This window comes from Antechinus flavipes, chromosome 1 (assembly GCF_016432865.1).
Source record: "Antechinus flavipes isolate AdamAnt ecotype Samford, QLD, Australia chromosome 1, AdamAnt_v2, whole genome shotgun sequence".
Taxonomy (NCBI): domain Eukaryota; kingdom Metazoa; phylum Chordata; class Mammalia; order Dasyuromorphia; family Dasyuridae; genus Antechinus; species Antechinus flavipes.
In genome coordinates, this window is record NC_067398.1 from 402,020,077 (window position 1) to 402,047,249 (window position 27,173).

Sequence of the window (27,173 nt, forward strand, 5' to 3'; positions counted from 1 at the left end):
GAGTGACATTTTTTTTTTCTATTATAATGTTGGCCTTTGATCTGTATAATAGCACTGCCTTACTCATATAAAAACCCAAATTGCTAATGGTGTAATAATGTAAGCTATGAAAACACAGTGATTAAGGAAAATATTTTGTTTGAACATATATTAATTCAAAAAGGGGAGGGGTGGAATTAACCTAGTGGAAATGACTAGATTATTGAGAAGCAGCATGGGGTTGGAATTTAGGCATAAGGTTAAGGTAATAATTCTGAGTGATTTTTAAATATAGCCTCTTTGGACCTTGATTTCATGTTGCCCAATATGCTTGCTAAGTTAATGAACTATTGTAAGGATTTATGGGTTTAAGGCATTATTATTTGTTATTTATTTATTCCCTTTGATTAAAGAAAGAAAAGAAAGAATGGGGAGAAGAAATATACTACTTTATTTTTTATTGTTTTATTTATAGCATGTTTTTCAAACTTTTATGCTATAAAGTCACATGCTAAATATTATTTTTAGTTCCAAAATTTCAGGATTGTGTGTTTTTTAAATTCCTAGCCCTGCATTCTCTCTTGTAGGCAGACCGAATTTAAGCAGTATGACTCAACTGCACCTTTTTTTCAGGACCTCTAGGGATAACATATTGGATGGGACTAAGCTGTCCAGTGGAATACAGCAAACTATATATGAGACATTTTCACTTTTAATTTATTTCACTGGATCATTTTAACTTGTTAAAAAAGAAAATTTAATAATGTCCAGATTTTTAACAAATCGCGTAATGAATCTTTAGTAGTAACTATAAAAAATTATGAAATGCACATGCATTTAGAATAGCTGATTAGTTGAACTCTTTGCCTCCTTCCTCCAACCCCCTTTCCTTCCTCTTACTCCTGCAACAACTTTTCCTTTCAACTCAGCAAGTGATTATGAAGGCCAACTGTATAGAGAACTGAATTAAGGTTCTGGGTAGACACATACAGTTTAGGTGAGACAAATCTTCTAGACTTTGTTGGAGAGAATGATACAAATTAGCAACTGTCCTATGAAAAAGAACACCGGATTTTCTATATGTCAATATAGTTTCTGCCTAAAAAATGTTTGTTTAATTTAATTTAATTTGTTAAGATTGTATGGCTTTCATTCTGTATTGAATATTGTTATGTTACAGACAAGTTACTATCTGGAAGAATTGAACTTATCAGGGATTTTTTTAGCATTGTTTTTTATAGTTATACAAAATACTCACTTTTTAAAAAATTATAATGTTTTGAGAGTGGACTTTATGAGAGTATAGAGTATCTTAATTCTGGATGTAGTTATACATAATGTTAATACACATACATATTATTGTTTTCCTGAAGCTAAATTTAAGATCTAGGATCAGATCCCATTGATTGGTGGCCTTTCATAATAATCAAATCATGAATCCCTGATGAAACAAGGGAACCTTTATTATTTTATATTTCAGTGCAATGTATTAAATTCACTTGACAGTGTTGCTAAGTCTTTGAACATACGATTTTTATCACATCAAGAAAATTGCATGACTTGTTCTGAAAAAATTTCCCATTTGTTTCATATTAGATGTTTGTCATAATTTAGGACTATATTGGTAAGGAGGAGTCTTATACTGCTAGATAATTAGATCACCTGTACTTTCAGAGGAAATATATCTTAATTAATCTGTTAATTTTTTTTGGTTGTAATAAAAGTTCCATCTTAAAACATTTACCATTTTCTTTCCATACAGACCATGGTTTATATCTGTCATCTGAAGCCTGTGGTAAGTTCTGATTCTAGTAATGAGTCTCTTTTCCTTTCAGAAAAAAAAAAAGTTTCAGAATGAACTAGTGAAATTGAAGGAAAATATTAAAGACAAGATTTTTTATATTTTAAATATGTTTTATGCATTTAAATATTAAAAACCATGCATCATGATATGGAGTACTTTTTCAATTACCTATCTTTGTGGTTTACTTTTACTGTAAAAAGATCCTAACTTAGGATGTTACTGTGCTCCATTATAACCTTTTAGTTTAAAGTTAATTTACCCTATTTAAACAAATCCTTTGTACTTCAATATACTTATTTTAATATATTAGTAGAAATATTTAATATCATATATATACAATTTGGGTATTCCAAACTCTTTTTTTCTGTATGTTGATGAGAACTAATTTTTTTCTTCATGTATGTGCACGACCAAAAAAAAAAAATCCTATAGTTTTTTGTTGTCTGTAAATGTTAATGAAATGAAACTCTAAGAATAATTTATTAGAGGGGGATAAAACTTTTCAAAAGCTATGTAATGCAACCAAATATTTTCCAATATAATAAAACTATTGTTAAAAGTTGCATGCCAAAATAACTATATGGATATGTATACATATATTGTATTTAACATATACTTTAACATATTTAACATGTATTGGTCTACCTGCCATCTGGGGGAAGGGGTGGAGGGAAGGAGGGGAAAAGTTGGGACAGAAGGTTTTGCAAGGGTCATTGCTGAAAAATTGCCCATGCATATATTTTGTAAATAAAAAGCTATTTAAAAAAAAAAAAGAATAGAGTTAAACATTAAAAAAAAAAAGTCGCATGCCCATTATATTATTATTTGCCCTAAAATTATGCTCAATGTGTAAGATTGTGGCAGAGGGGTACATACTTTGTCACTGGCATTATCTACAGCCGTCGGTATTATAAATGTTTACCAATTCCTTTTTTCAGTGTTAAGACTTAACACTTTGTTGCAAAGGTTTAGAGAAAAAATTTGAGATTTTTATTATGTAATATCAAGAAGAATTAGTCATTAAGAGTTTTGGTTTTCAATTTTTTATTTAGTCTTAAAAGTTAATATTTAGTTAAGTATATAAGTGCTTAGATATGTAATGGACATTATCAGAGTACACTCCTCAAGTTTAAGTAAAAAATCTGGTTTGCTTAGAGGTTATTCTTTGCTTAGATCTGTGGTTTACTTCTTTATTTCTTTTTTAGCCAAGTTTGTAATAGCAGGACTTTATTAGACTTGTCTTTCCCAAAACTAATGTCTAAAATCTAGTCCCAGGTTAAGACTTTTAAAAAACATTCCAAAACTATGTGACACCCTTTCCCTTAAATGTTTCCTTTGCCTTTGGATTTCAGAGGAACTGGGGTTCACTGTAGAATAGTATGGATATAATTTTACTCTCTTAAAAATGGAAAAAATAGAAATACTATGAAAACAAAGTCATCTTCACCCAAAATTGTTTCTAACTGATCCATGGCGGTGAAGACAAATTGCCAGCTAAGATTAGGAAAAATAGAAGGGGTTTAGGCAGCATGGACCTTTCAGACATAGCAACAGTCACTGATTGCTGATTTTCAAAGATATGGTTTGGCCCTGAAATATGTTTTAGTTTAGATTAGACAGCTGGGCACTCTAATATTGCTTTCTTCTCTGTTCTCTTCACCTTTTCCCTTCCATCATGCTCAGGAATATGCAAATCTACCTCATCTTCTAGAGTGTAGGCTCCCTTTTAACTGAGGGCAAAATTCAAGAGAATTTTGGATATTGGCTTCTTCTGTTCAGCTTTTTATGTAAAGCAAGATTGCCCAGAATAGAGATTGGAGAATGTTGAGATAGTCAAAAAAGAAGGAAATTTTGTAGGCAAGAGGATAGGCATATATTTAGGAGTAAAGAGAGACAAATTAGAAAAGGTAGTCAAAACTGGTTTAAAATGACAATAAAGCAATTTTCAAAATCTTGAATGAGGATTATCCAATCATTTAAATTACTTTCAGAACTGATTATCTAATAAAGAGTAGTAGAAAGGCTTACCTTAGGAATCAGATGATTTGTTTCTTCATTTCAGTTCCAGGATCTGGGTAAGACCTGTTTGACCTTAGGCAACGTGCTTCAATGAGTGTTGGCTTCTTTAGGTATAAAATGAAAAGGCTGAATTAGTTCATCTCTAAGGTCCCTCCCACTTCTAATAGTTTATGAAAATAGTTAGGTTCTGTAAAGTGGTTTGGGGGAATAAACTGAATCATGATATTTTCCATACCTAGTCCTTCCTTTTTTGACCAGATTGAATTTTCTCTCTTACAAAACTTAACCAAGTATGAAATTTATCATCTGTTATCCAAATGGTAATTGGATAATAAATAATTTATTGATGATAGCAGTCATTTAAGCAAAGATAGCATTATGTTTTGTAGACACTGTCTCAATAATTCTTGGTCATTATTATTTGGCTTTTGTAATCTTATTTGATTCAGTAAAGGTAAATTTGGTGATATATTTATATTTGACATATTGGATTTCAAGCACTTTTGGGGGGGGAGACAAAATGTAAAAAAAAAGGGGGGGGGAGTTATTCTTCAAAGTGAAATATAAACTTGTATTATAGTTATTATTTTTGCCATGAAAATAGATAATGCTTAAGTGGATTCAACTTATAACACTTATAAGAAGCTTGCCTTTTTTTTTTTTTTTGGATGGCATTCTATTATTTCATTTTGCATAGTGTCTGGCACATAGTAACTATTTAATAAATACTTGTTACCTGAATTAACCTGACTCATTGTCTTTGTTATTCCTCAGATCTGAAAGGATTGCTTTGATTTTTTTCTTCTTGTTGTTGTTTTCTAAAGTACTATATCCCATGATTAACTCCTGGAAAAGATGGATCCCTAGTTGAACCCTAGTGAATATTTCCATAATATTTTCTGAGCAGATTGGGATCAGGATGTTTGAGTGGCATGTTAAACAAACATTTAAGGTGTCGACCCAATTAGCACTGCTGAGTGCTGTTTAAATGTTCAGTAGATTCATAGTTCTATTCTGGGAAATAAATTGCAATCTTTAGTTGTATGACATTCTAAACTAGCTATTTGACTCTTAAAAAACCATTTTACTGAGTTGGAGAACTACCAAATTCTCTCTTGTTTTCCTTGCTAGATCAGTGAGGTTTAGTGCTTTGGCCTGACCCAGCTAATGCTTGGACATTCTCCTTTTTTAGAAATTGAAGTACCTGTTCCATGTTATATAGCTATGAATCATCCACAGGATACTTAAGAAAGGCAAAAATATTCTTCACTATAGTTTATCACTTTTTCCAGCCTCATAATCTAAATTAGGATCTGTTTAAAATTGAAGTGCAAAGGTCTATCACTAATGCCGGGACTGAACCATCGTCTGGTTCATTCCTTCATTTGTATTGGATACAAGTGAGTGATGATTGCCAACTCAGAATAAGCCAGACATAAACACTTGAGCTTAGCTTTCATTCATTTCTAAAAATATAGCATCTTATTGGCTCAATAGGTAAATAGCCAGTTTTCAATGATTAAAGAAAGCATTTCTCTTATTACAATGTGCAGATTGATTGTACTAAATGTTCATTGTGTTTACACCCATGTTTATTTAAACTTTATATGTTAATATGAAGCAATATTTGGACAGATCAGACCAGTTTTCAACATTAGTACTTTGTAGTATTTAGGTGTGTCACTATGGGAAAGTGGTGAGAAGAAAAACTTACTTTGGCAAGAACATTCTAAAGTGATGAAAGGGGAAATGTTATGATGTTGTACTTTTTGTTTTTTTAATGAAAAGTCCCTCATTCAGGCTTTCTTTCCTTTCTAATTTCAGTGGGGAATACAATAAACTGATCAATTCACAAGTACTGTAAATATTTTTTTCTCCATCTTTGAAAAACAAATGAATATATCTTAAAGGGAATAGTGAAAACTTCAACTAACAAAAACAGTTAACATTGAAAATAAGTTTTGGGGCAGCTAGATGGCACAGTGGATAGAGCACCAGCTCTAAAGTCAGGAGAACCTGAGTTTAAATGTGGCCTCAGACACTTAACACTTCCTAGCTGTCCTTGACCTTGGGCAAGTCATTTAATTCCAATTGCCTGAGCAAAGGAAAAAAAAATTGAATGCAGAAGAAAAAAATTGAAGTAGTCAGGGGGGTGGGGAGAGAGAACTGAACCATGAGGTATTTTACTTTCCTCCATTTTATTCACATCCTTGTAGATTACTGCATTTATGGCTTCTCTCTTAGAAGGATAGTTGGTCATAGTAATATGAATAAAGGATGTTTCTTTTAAGTAACATTATTTTGAATGTATATTATGTATGTATATGTAAATGTTTATATGTGTGTATGTATGTTTGTGTGCATATGTATACGTAAACTACTGGGCCTGTAATTTCATTAATTAATATGAGAACTTTATTTGAGGGAACTCCTATCATTGAATATTTGCTGCAATTCACCTTTATAGAGAGTTTTCTGGGGTACTTAGAGGCGAGAGGTTCTTATTTGCCTAAAGTCAATTAAGTAGTATATTTATCATTGATCAAACAGGAAACATTTATAATATGCCTGCTATGTGTTAGACACTGTGCTATACCTTCTGGTTATACATAATACAAAAGTTAACATTTTTCCAGGGATAGTACTTAAATGTTGACTTTGAGTTTTTATTACAAATGATATATTTAATCATAGTATTTTTCAAAGGGGATGGATAGAAATACCTAGAATTTAGTAGCTTGAGAGTTGTGTATTTACATTACTTCAAGATTCCACTCATATTTATGTATCCTTTCTTTTTAAATGACAGTATTTAGGAAAATACAATAATCTAAGAAAATACAAAATCAAAAATAAGAATTTTGTGTTTGTTTTTCTTTTGATTAATTTGCATAGGTCTTAAGGTCTATATATCTCCTTTAGGAGATGTGGGTGAACTGCTCTCAAAGCTAAATTTATGAACCTATTTAGAATGGAACAATATAAACTCATAACCTCATAAACTCATTGTGATATTGTAAGGATTCCTTGTTTTTAGTTTAGTATTAGGTTGGACAAAATAGAAAATCGTATAAAATAATTAAGGTATAATGAATGTTTGCTGTGATTACAATTTATGTCCATGCTCTATAGAAATGGATTTCATATATTTTAACCTAGTCTTGGTTTAAAAACTTATCTCAAGTAGTACTAGAGAGCACCTTATGAGATTATTGGATCAAATTTGATTGTTTATTTTTTTTTCATCTTAATGGTTTGTTGGAGTGGATTGCTAATCTGACAAGGTTAAACCTTTGATCTTTACTTACCTAGTTAGGTATTAATAGTGGGGAAACATGTTCCTAGATTGGACTGCACCCCTAATCTTGGCTAGCTATATAATAAATACTTGCCATTGTTAACAAGGAGAACAGGCAAAAGCTTCTAGTAGATAGTCATCTGAGTGGATTGGAAATACCATCTTCAGAAGAGTAATTTATATATGACTAAATGGCAAATCTGGCTAAAACATTCCCATGGAAAAAGTGAATCAAGTCAGAGGAAAGAAATGGATTGGCAGTGTGTCAAGTCTTTATGTTCATAGCCTCTCCTTCAGATAGACATTCTCTTTTATCTGTAGAGGTACTATACTAATTCAATACCTGCTTGTTAAATGGTTCTGGCAAATGTAACATTAGTATAAATATATCCTTGCTCCACTGTCTCTGCCAACCTCTTGTGCATTCATTTGAAGATTGACTCAGATGCCTGGGGCAGTGGTTTGAGTAACCTGTGATCATGCTACTGAGGCTCTGCACTCTTATCTTTAAAAAAAAAAAAAAAAAAAAAAACTTTCATTTTACTCTACTCCTCCCCAAAAGGAGGGGAATGACAGACAGGACTACTTCTTTGCTCAGAATTCCCTCAGGCCAAGTTTGCTTGTAAGCTTTTTCATTTGAAACCTGTGTACCCCTTACCAGATAACACTGTGAAGTTTCTGTAGTAACTTAATCAGTTTGCATTCACAAAAAAAAAAAAAAAAACTCTAGGATTTACATCATGAGGAATAGATCTTTGTACTTCTATCCATGTACTGTGTACCTAACAACAGTCTTCTTTTGAGGTTTACACATATGGATAGTTTGCTTGTTCCATGATCTAACCTTTCCACTTTCGCTTATCTATCATTCCTTGAAGTTAGAGTGGTAGAGCAGCTTTTGTTACTTTCACCTGTCAAATAAGATTTCTTTATTACTTCATTAGAATTAGTTGGTTTTTACTTTCTAAATTATATTTAGCTACACTTCAGTCAAACTAATGTTTGTAAACTTAGGTTTACAAACTTACATTTGTAAAATGATAGATGAAGGCAAAAATATAGTAGTACTGGTTTGATTTGCACAAAGTTATCTTGGCCCAGTTGATCCATGTTAACCTTTTAAAAGTCACATATTATGTTGTTGTGATTACTATATTATGACTACCATATTAATAGTTCTTCTAAAAAGTAAATTGTAACTGATGTGCATAAATGATATCACCATTGCACTGCATTTGCCATATGTTTTAATCTTTTCAATATTTTTAGTGGGGTTGGCAATTTAAATTATTTGCATAGCAATAATTTTGTTGTTCAATTATGTCTTGATTCTTCATGACCCATTTTTTAGCATTTTCTTAGCAAAGATATTGCAATGTTTGCCATTTTCTTCTCCAGCTTATTTTACAGAGGAGGAAACAGAGGCCAGTTGGGTTAAGTGTATTTATATCTGTCCCTTCCTCACCACCAACTCTCAATTCTAAAAGAAAGAAAATAGTTAACTAAGACTAAGATTAATCCTTGCATCTAATCTTAATGCTGCTACTTTTAAAATAGTTTTTTTTTATATTATTGTAATGATTGTATATAATGCTCTAGTTCTGCTTTCTTCACTCAGCATTAGTTCTTATAAAGTTTTCCCATATTTTCTCTATTCCTCAAATGACAGTGCAATAACATTCTATCACAGCACATTGTTCAACCCAATTAATGGGTGCCTACCTTTATTTCTAGGTTGTTTTTAGTGGTTTGTGTTGTATGCTATCTTCAAAAGTCCTTTGTGTCTTTTCATACAAACGGTTTTATCCTACCTTCTGATTACTGTAATCAAAATCACAGGCAAAATTCAGCCCAATGAAGTTCATAACATGTCATAAAAATAGGAAAAATACTACTAAAGTTGTATTTAACCAGAAGTTTCTAGATTTAGGGTAAATGAAGTATTGGTTTCTTTTTCTTTTTTTGTGTGTGGGGGTATTACTTAGGTGACAATAATTAGAGCTGGAGTCAGATTATCAGGTTGTAGTCAGACTTATGATGATCAGAATCTGAGGAGAAGGAAATTTAACTTTAAAAAATTTGGTCAGGAATACAGGAAGTCCAAGTTGGTCTGCCAGTCCAAAATCAAGATTTTAGGAGGCTCTGCTTTGTAGCCTATAGGCCTCACAATTCTGGCTCTGTGTGTGGAAAACAGGGTAGGGTTGTAGAGACAGATCACCTACATAGATTGCCTGAGGGATACTTCAGTGCCTTTCTGCACCTGGTAATTTTTTTTTTCCTATTCTGACCCTATTTTAGATATTAATCGCTGCATAGTCAGCTCATTAGTTTTCCTAAAATGTTGACAGTAACACATTGAAAAAATAAGATCTTTTTTGAAAGATATAACTGCCTTATTCTTTTGGGTTTGCTCTTCACACACACACCATCCCAAAATTTTTTTCTTTCTTTTAGATTCGTATTCAATTTTTTTCATTACTTTTGTAATAGAAAAAGGTATTTGTCATGTACAAGAGTGCTTAATTACTTTTAAAGGGCTCCCTTTTCTGAGAGTAGGCATGTTTACCTTTATATATTCTATAGAATCTTTGAAATGGTACCTAGTAAACTATTTTTGTATTTAATTATACTTTAACTTTAAATTTTATTTTAAACGTTTCTTATAACTAAATTGATTGTAAATTGTCTATTTTTATATTTAAGTACATTTTTGTGTTTTATATAATCATAAAAACAACTAGAAAATAATTTGCTCCTTTATATTTTCAAAAATTCCTTTTGGAGATTTAGAATATTAGGGTTTTATGTAAGTGAGAAAACAAAGGATTCTCAAGAAGGATTTTGCATTACTGGAACTTCTTAACAATAGCTTGTTTTTTGTTGCCTGCTGAGCAATCTAAAATATTATCGGGTGGTTAGCATGGAAAGATAATTAAGAATACTGGTGTCAGATGATCGACAACTAACTATCAGTGCCAGTCCTGGAGTCAGGAAGACCCATCTTCCCAAGTTCAAATTCAGCCTCAGATATTTGACATCTATTTCACTTACTTTGGAGGAGAAGGAGGGAAAGAATACAAATAAATCAAAAACCACAAAGCATGACTTGTTCTTTTCTTAGTAGTCAGTTACTAAAGGTTAAATGTTAAATTTGTTTCTGCTGATAAAATTTCATTATTACTAGAAATTCCAATTACAATTATTGACTGATTGGTTCTTAATTGTGAAATGTAAACTTTCTTGAAATATCAATATACTTGGAAATCTTAGCTACATTTCATTTATTAATGTTTACAAATGCTTTGTAATCTGGGCAAAATCAATAAGCTAAGGAAACTTTAGCTTTTTAGCCAAAATTATAATTTGAGGATAATTTATACTTATTTATGTTTTTTTTTTGCTTTTATAAAGATTAACTAGCACTTGGTCTTTATATCTCCTGCATTAATCCAAGAACAAGTGAAAATTGATACAATAAATTAATTTTGAATGGGTAGCTAGCTACTTTTGGTAAGATTTATCAACAAATTTTTATTTACTACAGAAAAACTACAGCAACAAATCATGGCCTGGAGATAGTTTAGAAAAAAAGAGGGACATTTTTGTATCTTTGCACAGTATACATCAAAGATACATCAAAAAGCCTTAAGATACTGTGCAAATAGAAATTGGGAGGATATTTTAATTTTTATTCAAGAGTGATAGTATTGGAAACCAATTACTCAAGTATTAGGATATAAATGAATTTGTATTTTAAGATAGTGAGGAATATGTTAATTATGATCATATAATCATAGATTTAGAGCTTGAAGGGAATTTTGAGGTCACCAAATTTCTACTCTTTGTTTTGCAATTGATGACAGACTGAAAAAGCCCAGGGTCATATAATTTAATAAGGGACCAAGCGGAAGAAAAATGCTTCATAGAAGCACAAAAGATAATGGCAGAATTTTTAAAAATTATGAAATATTTGTATGATAAAAGAGATTCTAAAATAATAGTGGAAAGATGGAGGTGGAGACCAGATTTTTTTTTTAAAGCAAGCCAAAGATTAGACCACTGGTTTCTATTGTTTTATATATTTAAGGAAGTATTGCTTAAGCATATTAAGCATAAATCACATATATACAAAAGTCTGAATTGAAACAATACTTCAAGCCATAGTTAATTTTCCCCTAATAATTGTCTGCCTCTGGTGAATGTTAAGTGATTATGCTTACTTCCAAGGAAAAGGAAGTCTGGTTATACCTCACATGATTAAGGAAAATATACATATGCTTTTTCTTTATCTGTAGTTTATTTTGGTTTTTTTTAGATTTATAGTGAAGATTATAGTGAATATAGTGAAGTAGATATTATTGAATAAGTCAAATAAGTATGCCTTATCACAAAAATGAATAACATTTTAAAAAAATGCTCATTCAAATTGCACAGCTAACACATTCTTTTTCTTTACTTTAACAAGTTACATTCCGAAACATTTTAAAAATTCTTACTGAGGGTAAAACACTGTGCAAGTCAGGCTAGACAGATCATAAAGACAAAATACAATTTTTTGTCCTCAAAGAGTTTACTGAGTTTTAGGAACTATTACTACTGATTGTTATGCATACAATGAAATTTACTTTTTTTTTATTAAAAAACTTCTTGCATTAGGAAAAAATGTAATTCAGTTATTTCTTTTTCTGACATTAATGAAATGACTTTAAAATGTTTTGTATTAATAGCTTGCATGCATTTAAAACTTTACATCTTATAAAGTGTTTTTGCTTTGGTTATGGAATTGAAAGTGTAAGCAGATAGTTGTGTATTTCTATAAGACACCTAGAAAAAATTTTATTTAGAAAGGGAATGCAAATGGGAGAAAATATAAACAATGTCTAATATGCATTTTATTTTTAAAACTTACCTTCAAATATAATGAATTCATTTCATGTATTTAATATTCTGGACCCTGAATATATAGTTTGTGTCATTGTTAATATCAACCTTGTTTCTTTAATTACTTTAAATACTAACTTTAAAAAAAAGTAACATCATTTACTTTTAAATTTTTCAAGGGATGTTGCCCTTTTTCTGCTTAGTATTGCCAAATTGAAATATTTGAATTGAGTTCTAGATCTATGATCTTATGATCTTGTAATTGAGTGCCAATTAATATGTTGTCATCACCTTAAAATATGAATTCATTTATATCTCTAATCAATCACACTAATATATTTAAATTAATACTTGAATATTGAATTGAAAAAATATAAATACAAGAAAAGGACAGTAAAAAAATGTGAAAAAAAAACCTTGAAATGAATTGAGTTGTTAAGATGAGAAAGTAGAAGAGCTGTAAAAAGAGTTGTGGGGAAGGGCTTCATTAATATGAATATACTCATAAATTGCCACCTCAAATCTTTTTTGGAAATGAGTGATTTAAATATAATAATCATGTTAAATATAAGAAGACATTTTAGTTACAGTAGTTATAAATTCTAAATAAATATTAAATATTCTCAAATGTTAACATAAATAAGAAATGAGTGATGGGAACAGCACCAAAAAAAGATGTAAAAATTACATGGGAGATAAAAGTACTTATCTTAAATTCTAAAATAGATGTATGTAGGAAATGAATTTGTTAATGTTTTCTTAAAATACACAGAATTAATTGAATAAAACTCTTGATGTCAAAGCCAATCACAGATTGCAAGAAGATTTCTCTTGCTATATAGAATCTCTTTAGAAAGGCAGGCAACTGAGTAATTCATAGTGAACAAAGGAAGCTGCGAATGGTTCACATAACTTACTACTTTATTAATTTTTCTAGAAATTTTTTTATTCAGAGGGGAAATTTTCAATGAACAATCTAGGTCTCCTTTTTTTGCAATTTTGCTTTTTATTTTGGAAAATAATGACTCTTTCAAGCACTTGTGCAGCTCAAATCCTTATTGAATTGAATTAAATGAAGATTGTAATACTAACTAAAACAAGATTTTTTTTTTTATTGGTGACAATATGACTCATAGGGAATTGAAATAGATTCGCTCTTTTTCATCTGTATGTATTTTATTATATTCTAGGGTCCCCTAGAGGGATTGTCAAGGGGGTGGGGAAGTGTGTGACTGGGTTGTTTCTGTCACAGCCTGGAATTTATTCAGCTACTTAAAGTTCACAAAGGATAATACAGAATTAGTTTCAAAAACCACAGTAAAATGGGTATCATTCAAAAAATATTTGTGTGAAAGATACCCTTGGAGTCTTAGAGCTAACTAACTGAGATGGGAGAAGAGGGGAAAAGTATAGGGGAAGAGAATTGGCGATTAAAAGCACTGGAACAATTAATTCTAGATGGGGAACCATAGAATAATACTGTGGGTCATGGTCACAGTTAGGTTACTCAGAGTACCAACTGACATCGCACACAAGGAACTAGATCTTGGACTTGCTACAGTTTGAGGGCTTCAGGTTTATCTTTGCTAGGTTGACTCTTGACTCTAAAAATAATCTTATCTATAGTCAGCCACTTCTATCTACTAATTGAACTAGGTTTAGGTGTTGAGATTCTACAGAGTTTTTAATTTTGGCTCTTATCTCTCCCAGAAAGTTAGAGGATAATCCTGGGTCTTTATCAAGTGTCTAAGACATTTATGTATTGTTTGATAGATTGATTATCTGTTAGGCAGCCAAGTAGAACCATGTGCTATACTAGATTAGGGAAGATCTGAATTCACAACCTCTGAAAGTCATTTAACTTCAGTTTACCTCAATTTACTCTGTATTACATTGTATAATGGGGATAATTTTAACACCTACTTCAGTATTATTGTGAGGATCAAATAATATTATATTTGTAAAGTGCTTAGCACAGTGCCTGACATCTTTGTAGGTGCTTAATTATTATTTATTCCTTTCCTTTTCCTCTCCGAGCAATAAAAGGGGTGATGATTCTGATGGTTATGGTTTTGAATTTATCTTTAAGTTCAGTCCAAAGTTATCAGACTTAAGACTACTGGGGAAAAGCCTTGATGGTCCAGTCCTCTGGCGTACAGGACAAGTTCATTTGAAGTTGCCTAGCCAACACTCAGTCTCTCTCACTATAAGGATTTCCCAGGTCATTAGCCACCATTTTTAGGAAGTGGCTTTGAACATATTCAGAGTGGCTTGTATAGCTTTAAGTTCCTTTAGTTACTGGTCAATTGTGTATATGTATGTGGGTTTAGGGAATAAGCATGAGGAATTAAGTGATGATGGTGCAACTTATAATTTTTCTTTTGGGGGCATATATTTTGAACCCCAGAATTAGTTGGAAGGCACCTAGGGAACTATTTAGTCATTTTTAACAATTTATTTTACAGTATATTCCACAAATGATTATTCAGCCTTTGCTTGAAGACAAAGATTACTATATAGGACTAATGTTTAAATAAGTTAAAACTGTACAGTGAGAAGCAGAAGAAGCCAATTTTTCTGCTGGTAGGAGATATAACAAAACTGAAAATCCTTTCATTTTTTTCTAGGCATTCATCAAATTGGGATTATTTGAAATTAGTATGTCAGGAAGTATGCCCCAGAAATGGGTAGAAGTGTGGGGATAGTGATTTGAAATGTAAGGTAAGGTAATCTCCAAAAGGCACAAAATTTCCCAAGTAAATATACAGTAGATGGCCTTCTTTTCTTGAAAGAACTTTTGAGACTATCTACTCCCATTATAATGCAATTTTGATTTGAATGAGGCAGGTAAGTCACAAAATCATTTAGTATTCTTTGAGAATCCTGATCATTTCCTTATGGGTCCTTAGCCTCATATCCTACTCTGCCAGATAAACAATCACTCAAAATCCTAGTTTAGCTTATATTAGTTTTCCATACTCTCTGATTTTCTATTTTTGGTCCATTGTGGCAGAGATTCAACTATCTATCTGCTTTTCCATGGAGAGAATATATACCTGATCTTGTTTGGCTGGTGCTTGATTTAGTTTCTTGTGGTTGTAATCAAGGATTTCTCGGTTCATGATGAAATAGTTTTGGGCAAAGATAGCAACTTGCTGCTGTTGGTATTGCAACTGTTGATGCTGGGGTTTTCTCCAACTGCAGAAAAATTCCTTTAAAAATAGCTGGAGGGTTAGTTTCCTCAAAAACTTCCAAATTTGGGCTTTTGTAGGAATACACCTGAGTAAAAGTTTTCTTGTCCCCATAACTGATGGATCTGAAAGTCAGACCAGGTTTACAAAAAAAAAAAAAAAAAAAAAAAAAAAAAACAAAAACTATGACAAAGTGGACATGACTTTTTGGATAATATATAAGTGCATCAGTTTGGGGCGGGGGGTAGTAAGATCTTATGATGACACATTATTATCTCTTGCATTGCAGAAACTTAAGTTCTATCAATATCATCGTGATCATCATTGTCATTGTCTCAAGTTGAAGATGCCAGGCTTCCAAAGCTGCCTTTATTGTTAGGCACTTTTTTTTTTTTTAACCTCGCTCAGGGATCATTGGATCCACAGGCCTTTCCCATTGGGTATATAGGTATCTTTTAAGGTGTTTGTGAATATGTATAGAAAAAAAAAACTAAACCTTTATTTAAATACAATTGTTTTATTGTGTAATCCTATGTATTTTACCATTTAAAAACATTCTGATAAAAAGGGTATATTGGCTTCATCAGAGAGCCAAAGGGGTACATGACCTTATCCAAGATACTGTGGTTTTCTCTTGACTAACTGGACGAAGTTGACATGGGGTGAAGCACATTGGATTGCCGCTCTTTTGGGGAATAGGATTGCTTTGATGGCCATATTGGATATGTCTGCTTCTTTCATGAAGGAGTGAGTGGGACAAGTTTATGGCCAAAAATGACTTATTGTCAAAGTGCAGTTGAAAAGCCCTGATGATGGACTTTAGTAGGAGTCTCATTTAGAGAGGAAAAGTCTAAGTAAACCTTTGATAATAATCCCTCCCCACCATTCCTTAAATAAGAAGACAATGTCTATCTCTTGAAGCTTCATGAAAATTTGCTATTTTCCTATTATGAATCTTGGGAATTTTAACAGTTCCTTTTAGATAGGCATCATTTATGTTTGGTTTATAGGTGGTATTCCCACAGTAGCTAATGCTGCTTTGGCTAATTGCAAGGGCTTTTCTGAATCATCTAAAGAGATTAAGATGTTGGCCAGATAAAATTGAGTTTCTATGTGTGAACTGTCTGTGCAAAATGAATTGCAAAGTCTAAAGAGTTTTCAAATTTTTGCAACCTTATCTGAAAGGCTATCTTCACTCATCCTATTTGCAGTTATGGATTTTGTTTATTGGTCTTCTAAAAATCCACTTTAATGAGTTTAGTAACAGTTGGTGCAGGATTAAGGGAGGAAAATTTAAGTCTAATTACTTTTAATGACCACTAGTCATCTGTAAGATCACAGGATTAGAGAACTAGAGTTTTGGCCTTGAGTCAGAAAAACTTAATTTTCTTGATTTTAGTGCTGCCTCAGATCCTTACTAGCTGTGATTCTGGGCAAGTCATTTAACATTTTTGTGCCTCAGTTTATTTTATCCATAAAATGAAGACATTGGATTCCCTGCCTTTTGACCTTATGATCTAGAAGTGAAAGGGATCTTAAAGGACAAGGCTCTCAATTTACATTTGAGGAAATTGAGATTTAATCTTGTTTTTTTTTTTTTTTTGTTTTTTTTTTTTACCCAAAGTGTGTGGTCCTTCATGACAGTTTTGGATTTCAGGACTGGTTAAAGAATATAATTGACCTGAAAATGTTCTTGTCCCCACAGATCATGTTTAACATAAGAAACTTAAAAGTGGAGCTAAGTTCTCAGCTTTTAATGAAGAGAATAATTTGGCAAACTTTTGTATATGTAACCTAGACAGCCTGACATTGGGCACACAAAGGAGAACAAGCTGATGGAAGCACTCAGACTACATTACCTCAGACAAAATGTGATTTATTCAGTCCCAACCACCAGATTCTATCATTGGAAATCTACAGAAACTTGAATTGTGGCATCAGTGGCTTTTTTAAAAAACATTTTCCTATTAGCATTGGTGGATTTAAAGACTTGCATCAAACATAGGAGCTTTACATTAATCTTGTACATTTAGCAGTATAGTCTTGAGTTAATTTGGGATTACTTCATATTTGGTAAGACACTAATGCCTCTCAAGTTATTTAGTGTTTCCAAATTAATGTATGCTTGGACTCAAAGATATTCTGGGATTGTCAGTTGTAAAGAAAAAAATGATAGGTTTAACATTGAACACCAATATAACCAATTGAAATTGTTTGTTAACTACTTTATTTACATTTTAATTAAAGAATAAGAAATATTTTTCACTTTTTAAAATTCTCATTAATTTTTCCTCATTCATGATTATAATTAGGATTTACTACATTAGAAGGATTTTTTTTTTGAGTTTTTGGTGGACTAACATTTAAGGAGGGATGTGGTAAACAACTTAGTCTGGACAAATTTATGACTGGATCCTCTGTGCCTTTATGAATGAAAGGATAAGGGAAGGTTCATATCATTTGAAATTATGATCTAGTATCTAAAGGAGTTCCTCTATTGGAACCCCCAGAGGATAAATGGTCTCATGTTAAAGGGTCTTTAAAATTTTTTTGCATCTTAATGAATTGTTCATAACTGTTTTTCAGGTAGCTGATCACAGGAAGGAAGGAAATAATCTAGTTCCTGGTGAGGAGCTATCTTGGCCTGACCAGAGTAAAAAGGAATATAGTTTTAAACACAGCTGAACCTTTGCCTTTAAGCCAGTTCATCTCCTGGGCATTGTTAGTGACTGACTTGTGTGGGTCAGGAATCACAGTTTAATCAGATGCCACAGGGCACTGATCAATTGCCACTGATTTCCCTCTGTCCCACCTTCACTCACCCACCTTGTCTAGCATTTATCAGCCTCTTCTATTCCATGGATTTGTAAAGCACAACACAACAAAGCAAAGCAAAAAGCAGCCACAACAACAAATTCTGCTTATTACAACATAGCACGCTGCCCTACAAAGTACAGTGGGAAAATGAGTATAATCTAGAATCCTTGTTAAAACAAGGAGATAGGTCACTGACAGAGGTGTAAAGTACATATGCCCAAACTTCAAAAGTTAGGAAGGAAAACTTAGAAAAAGCCAGTGGAGATATTAGTCTCCAATGGGGAGTCCAAAATACAATTATTGTATCTAGCAAACTGCTTCATCAGTTATCTGAAAGCTCCCCGAGTAGATGAACCACACTGCGGAACTGCCATGATTACTGACTTGGGGGAGTGGGAGTACAGAGTATATCAGTTTCTTTGTTGGCCTTTAGTTCCATCCCATCCTCTTTGTATGGAATTTGGTATTTGCACTGAGTTCTGAATTATTCTGGTTATTGGAAGGTAACATAATAAATTTGTTGCTTGTTATTATATAAAAGAAAGTGTAATAAAGTTTTTTGTGAGTAGGATGTTTATTATCCTACTTTTTAAAAAATTTATTATGTTTATTAGGGACTTTGCTTATTTGGGGCATTAACAAATTTTTCAAAGGGCAATAATGGCAGTTCTTTGTTTACTGTTAGCATGGACATTAACCTTAAAAATATCTCATAAAAGCTTTAATGCTTTTATTATTTCCTTCTTTAGGGAAGTTTTTGAATGAGTTATTTGAATATGAATTAATTTCCTTGGGAAGCTTACATAAAATCTTCACTGATCTTCATTATTTCTACAGTAAATTCTATTTTTATCAAACATTTTAAAATAAATCATTGCAGATTAGAGGAAACATAGGTCAAATATAGGAACTGGGCATATTCAGAATGTAAAAAACAATGATTTAAAAAGGATATATATATGTGTGTATATATATACATATGAGGAAAATGTAAAAAAAATTTATTATAATTAAAAATCCATCTCTGAAACTTTAAGTAAGTAGAGGTTATAACTGGGCATGATATGCAACATAAACACTATATAACAAAATTAAGCTTCTAATATATAAAATAAGAGAAAGTGATTTAATGTAATATTTATGAAGAACTCACTGCCTTACATATTTCTATTTTTTTAAATACAACTTGCTTTATATTTCTAGTAATTTTACATCATTGAAGCAGAGGACAATATATCCATGGTTCTTGAGGCAGTAAGGTGGTAAAGTGGATTGAATTCTGGATCTGAAGTCTGGAAGATATGAATTAAATTCCAGCCTTGGACAGTCACTGGCTATATGACCTTGGGCTGCTCACTTAATTGTTATCTGCTTGAGTTTCCTTAGACCTAAAATTGGGATTAATAGTAATTTCCTTATGTGTTTATTATAAGAATCAATTGAAATAATATTTTAAAACTTCTTCTTTATAAATCTTAAAATGCTATTATTATTATTGTTGTTCTTCTTGTTGTAAATGCTGTAGCAAAAAGCATCAATTGAGGTCAGTTTTCTGGTGAAATTTTAATTAGGCTTCACATCATATTAACAATTGTACAATCCAACATCATTCCCTTGAGGCCTTTCTAGCTTTGCATGACCTGCTTATGCTTCCTCTCTGCTGCCATAGCCTTCTAGAACCCTGGAACACTTTGATAGTACTTTAGTAGGAGACTACAACTTAATAAATGTTATCATTTGTGTAAATGTGTAAGGGAGCTTTTGTTATCTTAACAGAAATTTATTCTGAGAAACCCGAGCAACTATGATGCTCAAGAATGTTCTGCTTTATAAACTAAAAAAAAATAAAATTGGTTCTTATCACCATGCTAGAATAGAGGTGCTTCTAAAATCATTCTTCTCATGTCCTTCATTAAAAAAAGAGAAGAGAAAAAAATCACTTTCTCATGTGTTGAATTTGTTAGCTGGATTAGGATTTAGTTCACTGGGTCCTAATTCTAGTATAACTCAGGTGTTGTGGGAGATTTTCCTAATTTGGTGTTAGGAGCTGATATGAATTGTTTCATCTAATAGTTCCATAGAGAAAAACAATAGGATGATTGGACTTCATTTCTTTATTGAGTTGATATAAAAATCTACTGATTTAAAGTGCTTATATAAACAAAAGTGTACATACAATTCAATATGGTTAACATAAAGTAAAATTCATGGATTATATACAGTCCTCTTTTTGTTATTCGTATGTTAAAACATTTGTCTTTGGTGATGATCATAATTTTTTTAAAAAAGAAAAATGAAAAAATCTAGAATAATGACCTGAAAAGATTACTATGTTGTATAATTTAAGGGGTTTATTTCCAGAAATACTAATATTCCTATTTGTCTTGTTGGTAAAACTCTACTTGAGCATTGTTGTAAATGGGGTCTTCAAGCTATAGGTAAGGAATGCCAATAACCTGGAATTGATGCACACTGTGGAGACCTATACAAACTAAGTCCATTTGGTTGTGGCTGGTGATCAACCACTCCAAACTACTAATGGCAATGAACTAAATTTTCTTCTAAGTAGACTGTCCTGAAATTGCTGATCAGTGTACTACTTATTACTCATCCTATAATTACACTATTATTCTATAATTACACAAATATACAGTTAGGGTGAAAGAACAGAGGCCTAGTAATTTTGTGCTATCTAATATAGTAGACTTTCTCCAGAATAAAGATTAACTTGTTTGGGGGGAAGAGGAATAGTTTCCTTTTCAGCGGTTAAGTGAGTTAGAGATATTAATTTTTATATGTACCACAAGTTAAATGTGTGAAACTGTTTAATGTTACCATCTTAAGTTTTTTCACTTAAAGTAGAGGTTATGTAGAGTCTACCATATTTTTTTATATGTGTAAAATCTAGTTATAAGCCTCTAAGTGCACAAATACTCATAAATACACATTTTCTCTATAATTTTCCAAGACTTGTAGGCATATATATATTCAACTGATAGTTCAAAATTCTTTCACTATCTAAAGCCAAACTATTTTGTCTCGTGTGTGTGTGTGTGTGTGTGTGTGTGTGTGTGTGTATCTGTTTTGTATCCTTAAAACCTCTACCTTTTGCATGTGTCAGAAGAATCAGAAGAATCTACCCCCAAGAGCCAGCCAGGGTACTTGGCATTTTGTTTATTTTGTAGCACATGTGTTTTCTTTTTGGTTGTAATAGGAAACATTCCAAACTGAAAATATACAAGTTACACTTGTGACTATTATATTTCTGAAGTGACTCATCAGTACTTAAATTTGGTGCTTTTTTGTGCATTTGATTGGGCCTTTAAGACCTGGCTGTCTGTCAGATCATGGGATTTTTAAAATCCTCACAATGAAAGCAAGGAATAACAGATGGACAACTTTGTGCTCGTGGTTCTCACATAACATCAAGAGATCTGGAGGAAAGCCCCCTATCACATTGCATGATCACTGTGGACGAGAGTTTCACAAGATAAGAAAGCACTAGGCCATATTGAAGTATGGAAGTAGCTTTATTTTCATCTGAGTAACTTTCCTTATGTTTACTTAAAACATACATAATCTCAGTTTGTTCTACGAGTACCTCGTTCCAAAGTTGACGTATATAGTTTGAAGGTGAGTTTTTAGTACCGTGCATTTAGTTTTCCCAATGGTAAGGAAGGCAGTGGTGGTAGCAGGAGTAATTGTAGTGTTGTAGAAATGTTGTAGAAATAATTCTAAAAATTTTGCAAAACACATTACATTTGTTTTGTCACAATAACCTTGTGAAAATATGTACTGCTAATAACCCATTTTGTAGATGAGGAAGCAGGCTTTAAAAAGAACCAAAACATTTTACAAATGAGGAAACTGAGGCTAACCCCTTCTTTGATGTTAATTCATTGTTTTTTAGAACTGTCCTCTGGGGCGGAGCTGCCTTAATTTGGTGAATGAGAACAAATTTACCTAATTCATTATATCTAGCCATTCCCAAACTGTGCTTTCATATCCCATCCCCATTCAGCCATTCACCCATACTTTCTTGATCACATAATCCTTGGGGTAAGGCTACAGACACTCTCATTTTGGAGATGCCTGCCATAGAGGATAGGGAACTGGCTTCTGTAAATATGAACATATGACTAAATGTACATATAGTATTTTTGAAATAAAAATCATCTCTGGGACAAGGAGGGGGAGGGGAAGAAAAAGGAGAAGAGATTTACATGATCACTTTATTATATACTTTATAAAATATAGTAAGTTGTACATACTAATTTTGCAATTTCATGTACACTTGTCTCTTTTATTATATCATGATATGGAAATGCTTATTTTATTACATATTAAAAAATTTTTTTGAAAAAATTTTAAAAAAGAAAGGAAGATGCAAAAGTGAGGCAGACTTTGCTCTCTGTGAGCTTATATTCTGTGACAGGGGTGCAATGTGTTCACAGATAAGTGATATCTCATGCATTCAAAATAAATATTAAGGGATTTAGAGGGAGGGCATTAACAACTAGTGGAATAAGGAAACACTTCTTGACATACCAAGGGGATAAACCAAGGGGGAGCTGTAAGTTTTAAGAATCCTCATGAATGAGTTAGTGAGGAGGGAGGGCATTCCAGGCAAAGAATATAGGAGATTAGATGTTGTACATGGGAAACCTTAAAAAAGTCATTTTGGCTGAAGCATAAAGTTCATGAGGGAAGAGTAGTATGTAATCAACCTGGATCTAGATTTTGAAGGAATTTACATGTCAGCCTGAGAGGTTTTATTTTATCCTATAGTATCCTGATACACTGAAGCTTCTTGAGTGACAAAGAGAGATCATTGTGTTAGGAATATCATTTTGGTGGCAGTGTGAAGAACAAATAGGAGATAAAAGGGACTAGAGGCAGAGAGCAATTATGAAGCTATCACAGTGCTCTAGACATGTGGTAACAAGGGTCCCAGGTTGTACAATGAGTAGAGAGAAGGGGATAGATTTCATTAATAATGAAGATGTAGAGGGGTGGCTATGAGGCATAGTATATAGAGTACTGGCCCTGAAGTCAGCAGGAGCTGAGTTCAAATCCAACCTCTAACACTTAACACTTAGTAATTATGTGGCCCTCAACAAGCCACTTAATTCCAATTTCCTTGTTAAAACCCAAAGCCAAACAACCACTGAGGAAATAGAATCACAAGAGAATCATAAATGATAGGTTTTGAATGTGGATGCCTGAACTAGTAGTCATGTTTTTTAATAAAAATAGCCAAGTTAGGAAAAGTAACTTGCATGTTTGTGGTCACCTAGAAACTGTGTGTTGGGGCAATACTTGAACCTAGGTTTTATGACTCAAATGCTGGCCTTCTAAGCCACTCTTTTTAGCCTTATCACACATTAAATTGCTTTTGCATATTTTATGCTTTGGTCAAACTAAACTGAGTCCCCTGAATATTTCCTGTGTTCTCTTGCTTCTTTGCTCACTCTGTTCTCTATGCCAGGAATGCACTCTCTCCTCATGAGTAAATAATGTATCTCTACGAAATGAAAATTTGTCTTATTGACTTTGCCTCCTATTAATACAGAGGGTCAAAGGAGGAGACGATTTTCTCCCTATAAATCCACTCAATTGATAAAGAAAAAAGCTACATATTCAAGTTGAATATGCCGGGCTTAATTTTTCACATAGTTCAGGTATTTTTTTAAAAGCAAAAAATTTTCATAAATCTCAGGGAGAAATACTGTGTTATATTTAGTCTTTTATTTGATACTCATTTAGAGCTGCCCTCAAGCATGCTATGTTTTTAAACCAAGTACATTGGTGTAACATTTCTATAGAGACTATTTCTATAGAGACTATAAGTATCTGAGAGACAGCATACTATAATGAAAAAAACAATCACCTATGAAATGAGGATAATGGATTATAGTATCTCAAAGATCCCTTTGATTGTAATATTCTATTATCCTGGTTAATTTGTAAATATTTGTAAATTTTTCAGGGTGGTTCGTATGTATTTGTTAGTACATCAGTGTGGGTGTACATGTATCTGTTTGCCTGCATATATATTCATACATGTTTTTCCCCCTGAGGCAATTGGGGTTAAATGACTTGCCCAGGTTCACACAGCTAAGAAGTGTTAAGTGTCTGAGTTCAGATTTGAACTCAGGTCCTCCTGATTTCATGGTTGGTGTTCTATCCACTGCACAATCTAGCTGCCCTGTGCCTTATATCTTTAAGCTATGTAAATGATTCATAATTTAAAAAAAATTTACTGATCTTTCATTTTTACATCACCTTAGTTCTCCAGTACAGTACCCCTCATCTATCTTGGAAAGCCATATATCACAATGAAGAATTTTATACTAAAGAAGGGAAAGGGACCTGTATGTGCCAAAATGTTTGTGGCAGCCCTGTTTGTAGTGGCTAGAAGCTGGAAATTGAATGGATGCCCATCAATTGGAGAATGGCTGGGTAAATTGTGGTATATGGATGTTATGGAATATTATTGTTCTGTAAGGAATGACCAGCAGGATGAACACAGAGAGGCTTGGAGAGACTTACATGAACTGATGCTAAGTGAAATGAGCAGAACCAGGAGATCATTATACACTTCGACAACGATATTGTATGAGGATGTATTCTGATGGAAGTGGATTTCTTTGACAAAGAGACCTAACTCAGTTTCACTTGATCAATGATGGACAGAAGCAGCTACACCCAAAGAAAGAACACTGGGAAACGAATGTGATCTATTTGCATTTTTGTGTTTCTTCCCGGTTTATTTTTACCTTCTGAATCCAATTCTTCCTGTGCAATAAGAGAACTGTTTGGTTCTGCAAACATATATTGTATCTAGGATATACTGCAACATATATAACATATATAGGACTGCTTGCCATCTAGGGAAGGGGGTGGAGGGAGGGAGGGGAAAAATTGGAACAGAAGCAAGTGCAAGGGATAATGTTGTAAAAAAAAATTACCCTGGCATGGATTCTGTCAATATAAAGTTATTATAAAATAAAAAAAATTAAAAAAGAAGAATTTTTAAATATATTTATTTATTTATTATTAGAGCTTTTTTTTTTTTTAACAAAGTATATGCATGGATAATTTTTCCAATATTGACCTTTGCATAAACTTTTGTTCCAAATTTTCCCTTCTTCTCCCAAACTGGCTGTCAATTAGTCCAATACATATTAAATATGTTGAAATATATATTAGATCCAATATATGTATACATATTTATACAATTATCTTGTTGCATAAGAAAAATCAGATCAAGAAAGAAGAAGAAGAAAAACTGAGAAAGAAAACAAAATGCAAGCAAATAACAACAGAGAGAGTGAGAATGCTATGTTGTGTTCACACTCTGTTCCCATGGTTCTCACTCTGGGTATGAATGGCTCTCTTCATCACTGCACAAGTGGAACTGCTTTGAATAATCTCAATGTTGAAGAGAGCCATGTCCATCAGAATTGATCATCTTATAGACTTGTTGCCATGTATAATGATCCCCTGGTTCTGCTCCTTTCACTTAGCATCAGTTCATGTAGGGCTCTCCGAGCCTCTCTGAAATTATCCTGCTTGTCATTTCTTACAGAACAATAGTATTCCATAGCAAAGAATTTTTTTAAAAAGAAAAAAGAGAAGAAAAAAATTAAATAAAACTGATCAAACAAATCTGAGATATATGTACATTTCTTTATTTTCTAAATAAAGCTAAATCTTACATATACATTTTGTCTGTTTTTCAAAGTATGAGATCTTGAGTACAACATTCTATGTGAATTTTATTAAATCACATTATCACTTGCAGCCTCAGTAGAGATGAGCCCTGCTACCTTAATGATTATATATTTCATTTTTTAAAACCTTAAGTAGAATCTTGTAATAATGCCGATATTTGGGAACAAGAATGAAAGTTCATTTTCTAGGTTTTTCATGGTATAATTAGAAAACTATATAATCTACCACTTTGTACACAGGAGAATGTGATTTGACCTACAACATACCTATAGATGGTTTCCCCTTACATTAAGTAAGTGGACTCGTTGTGAACCTCCTTCTTCCCTCTGGAGCTTTCCTCTTGTGGCACCTGAAACCCAATTTGCATAATGCAATTTAAAGAAAGCCAGAATTGTCTGTATATCCCATAATAACTTCTTGCTTTACATGAATTCACAAACTGGGATACAGGATGCCAGTTCTCTCCAGGAGTAGCAAAAGTATAGCTTAACACCTGGATATTCATTATGATATAGAACATACAGCAAGGGGAGAGAGATGTGTTTAGATTTTATTTATTGGTGCCCCCTTCCTAGAACTTAGGTGATTGTTTTAATGAAGAAAGAAACAAACTGTAATTTATTTACTATTTCAGAAAGACAAAAGTAAAGAATAATTTAGAATGACTGATGCCCTTTATTGTATGAAATTAGTTTGTTGTAGATAGCAAAAGGATTAAAAAAAAAAATCCTTGAAACTACCACATGGGACTAAAACAGTTTCCCCAGATTTTTTTCTTTTTACTTAAAGCCATTTGTACATTGGGAACTCAGAATAGAATTGACAGGAGCTGGCTTTGAAGAATAGAATATCTTTCATTTTATTTGAATTTCTTTGTGAATTGAATGTTTATGAATATTAAATGGGAAAAAATTGTGAAACTTTCAAAAGCTATATGATTTCTTCCCCATGGATATAGGGGAAAAAAAGAAAACATTTTAAATGGCTCATAGTAGTCTTTTTGATACTAGAAAATTTGCGAGCTCCCATTTTTTATTTTATGCAAAAATCTCTTTTCTCTAGTTTTAATATCTCTCACATCAAAGTATATTCTCCAGGAACCTAACTACAGTAGATATTATTGATAGTTACATATTCATCTTGATTGATGGACTCATAATGAATAATTTTTTCCCCTGAAACCATACTCCTAAGTCTGCCATTTATCTGATTCCAGGCTTATTCAAAATGGTTGGATTGATCCCAGAGAATATTCTCTTGACTGGAAAACTTCTGTACTCAGGATAATGAATGTTTACTGGTTACTCAAAGGTCCATGATACTATTATACCTTTATACTTCTTGATTGACATTTCTCCATCTCTCTTCTGCCTACTTACACAGCTTGTTTCATAGTGTTCTAGTCCTGTTCTTGAGTTTCACTTTATCTGGGTTAGTATGTTATTCT

The 27,173-nt window shown here is 32.4% G+C and overlaps 1 protein-coding gene across 2 annotated transcripts in view; it reads left to right on the forward strand.

Annotated features, from left to right (window-relative positions):
* The window catches only part of TRIO (trio Rho guanine nucleotide exchange factor), a 485,555-nt gene that overhangs the window by 59,681 nt on the left and 398,701 nt on the right, over positions 1–27,173 (forward strand). Inside the window, exon 2 of one of the 2 annotated variants that reach the window (XM_051969858.1) lies at positions 1,742–1,774. The exons of the other annotated variant lie outside the window; for it this stretch is intronic. Within the exon in view, the coding sequence (XP_051825818.1) occupies positions 1,742–1,774 (33 nt within the window). The remainder of the gene's footprint in view (positions 1–1,741; positions 1,775–27,173) is intronic. 2 annotated transcript variants of the gene reach the window in all.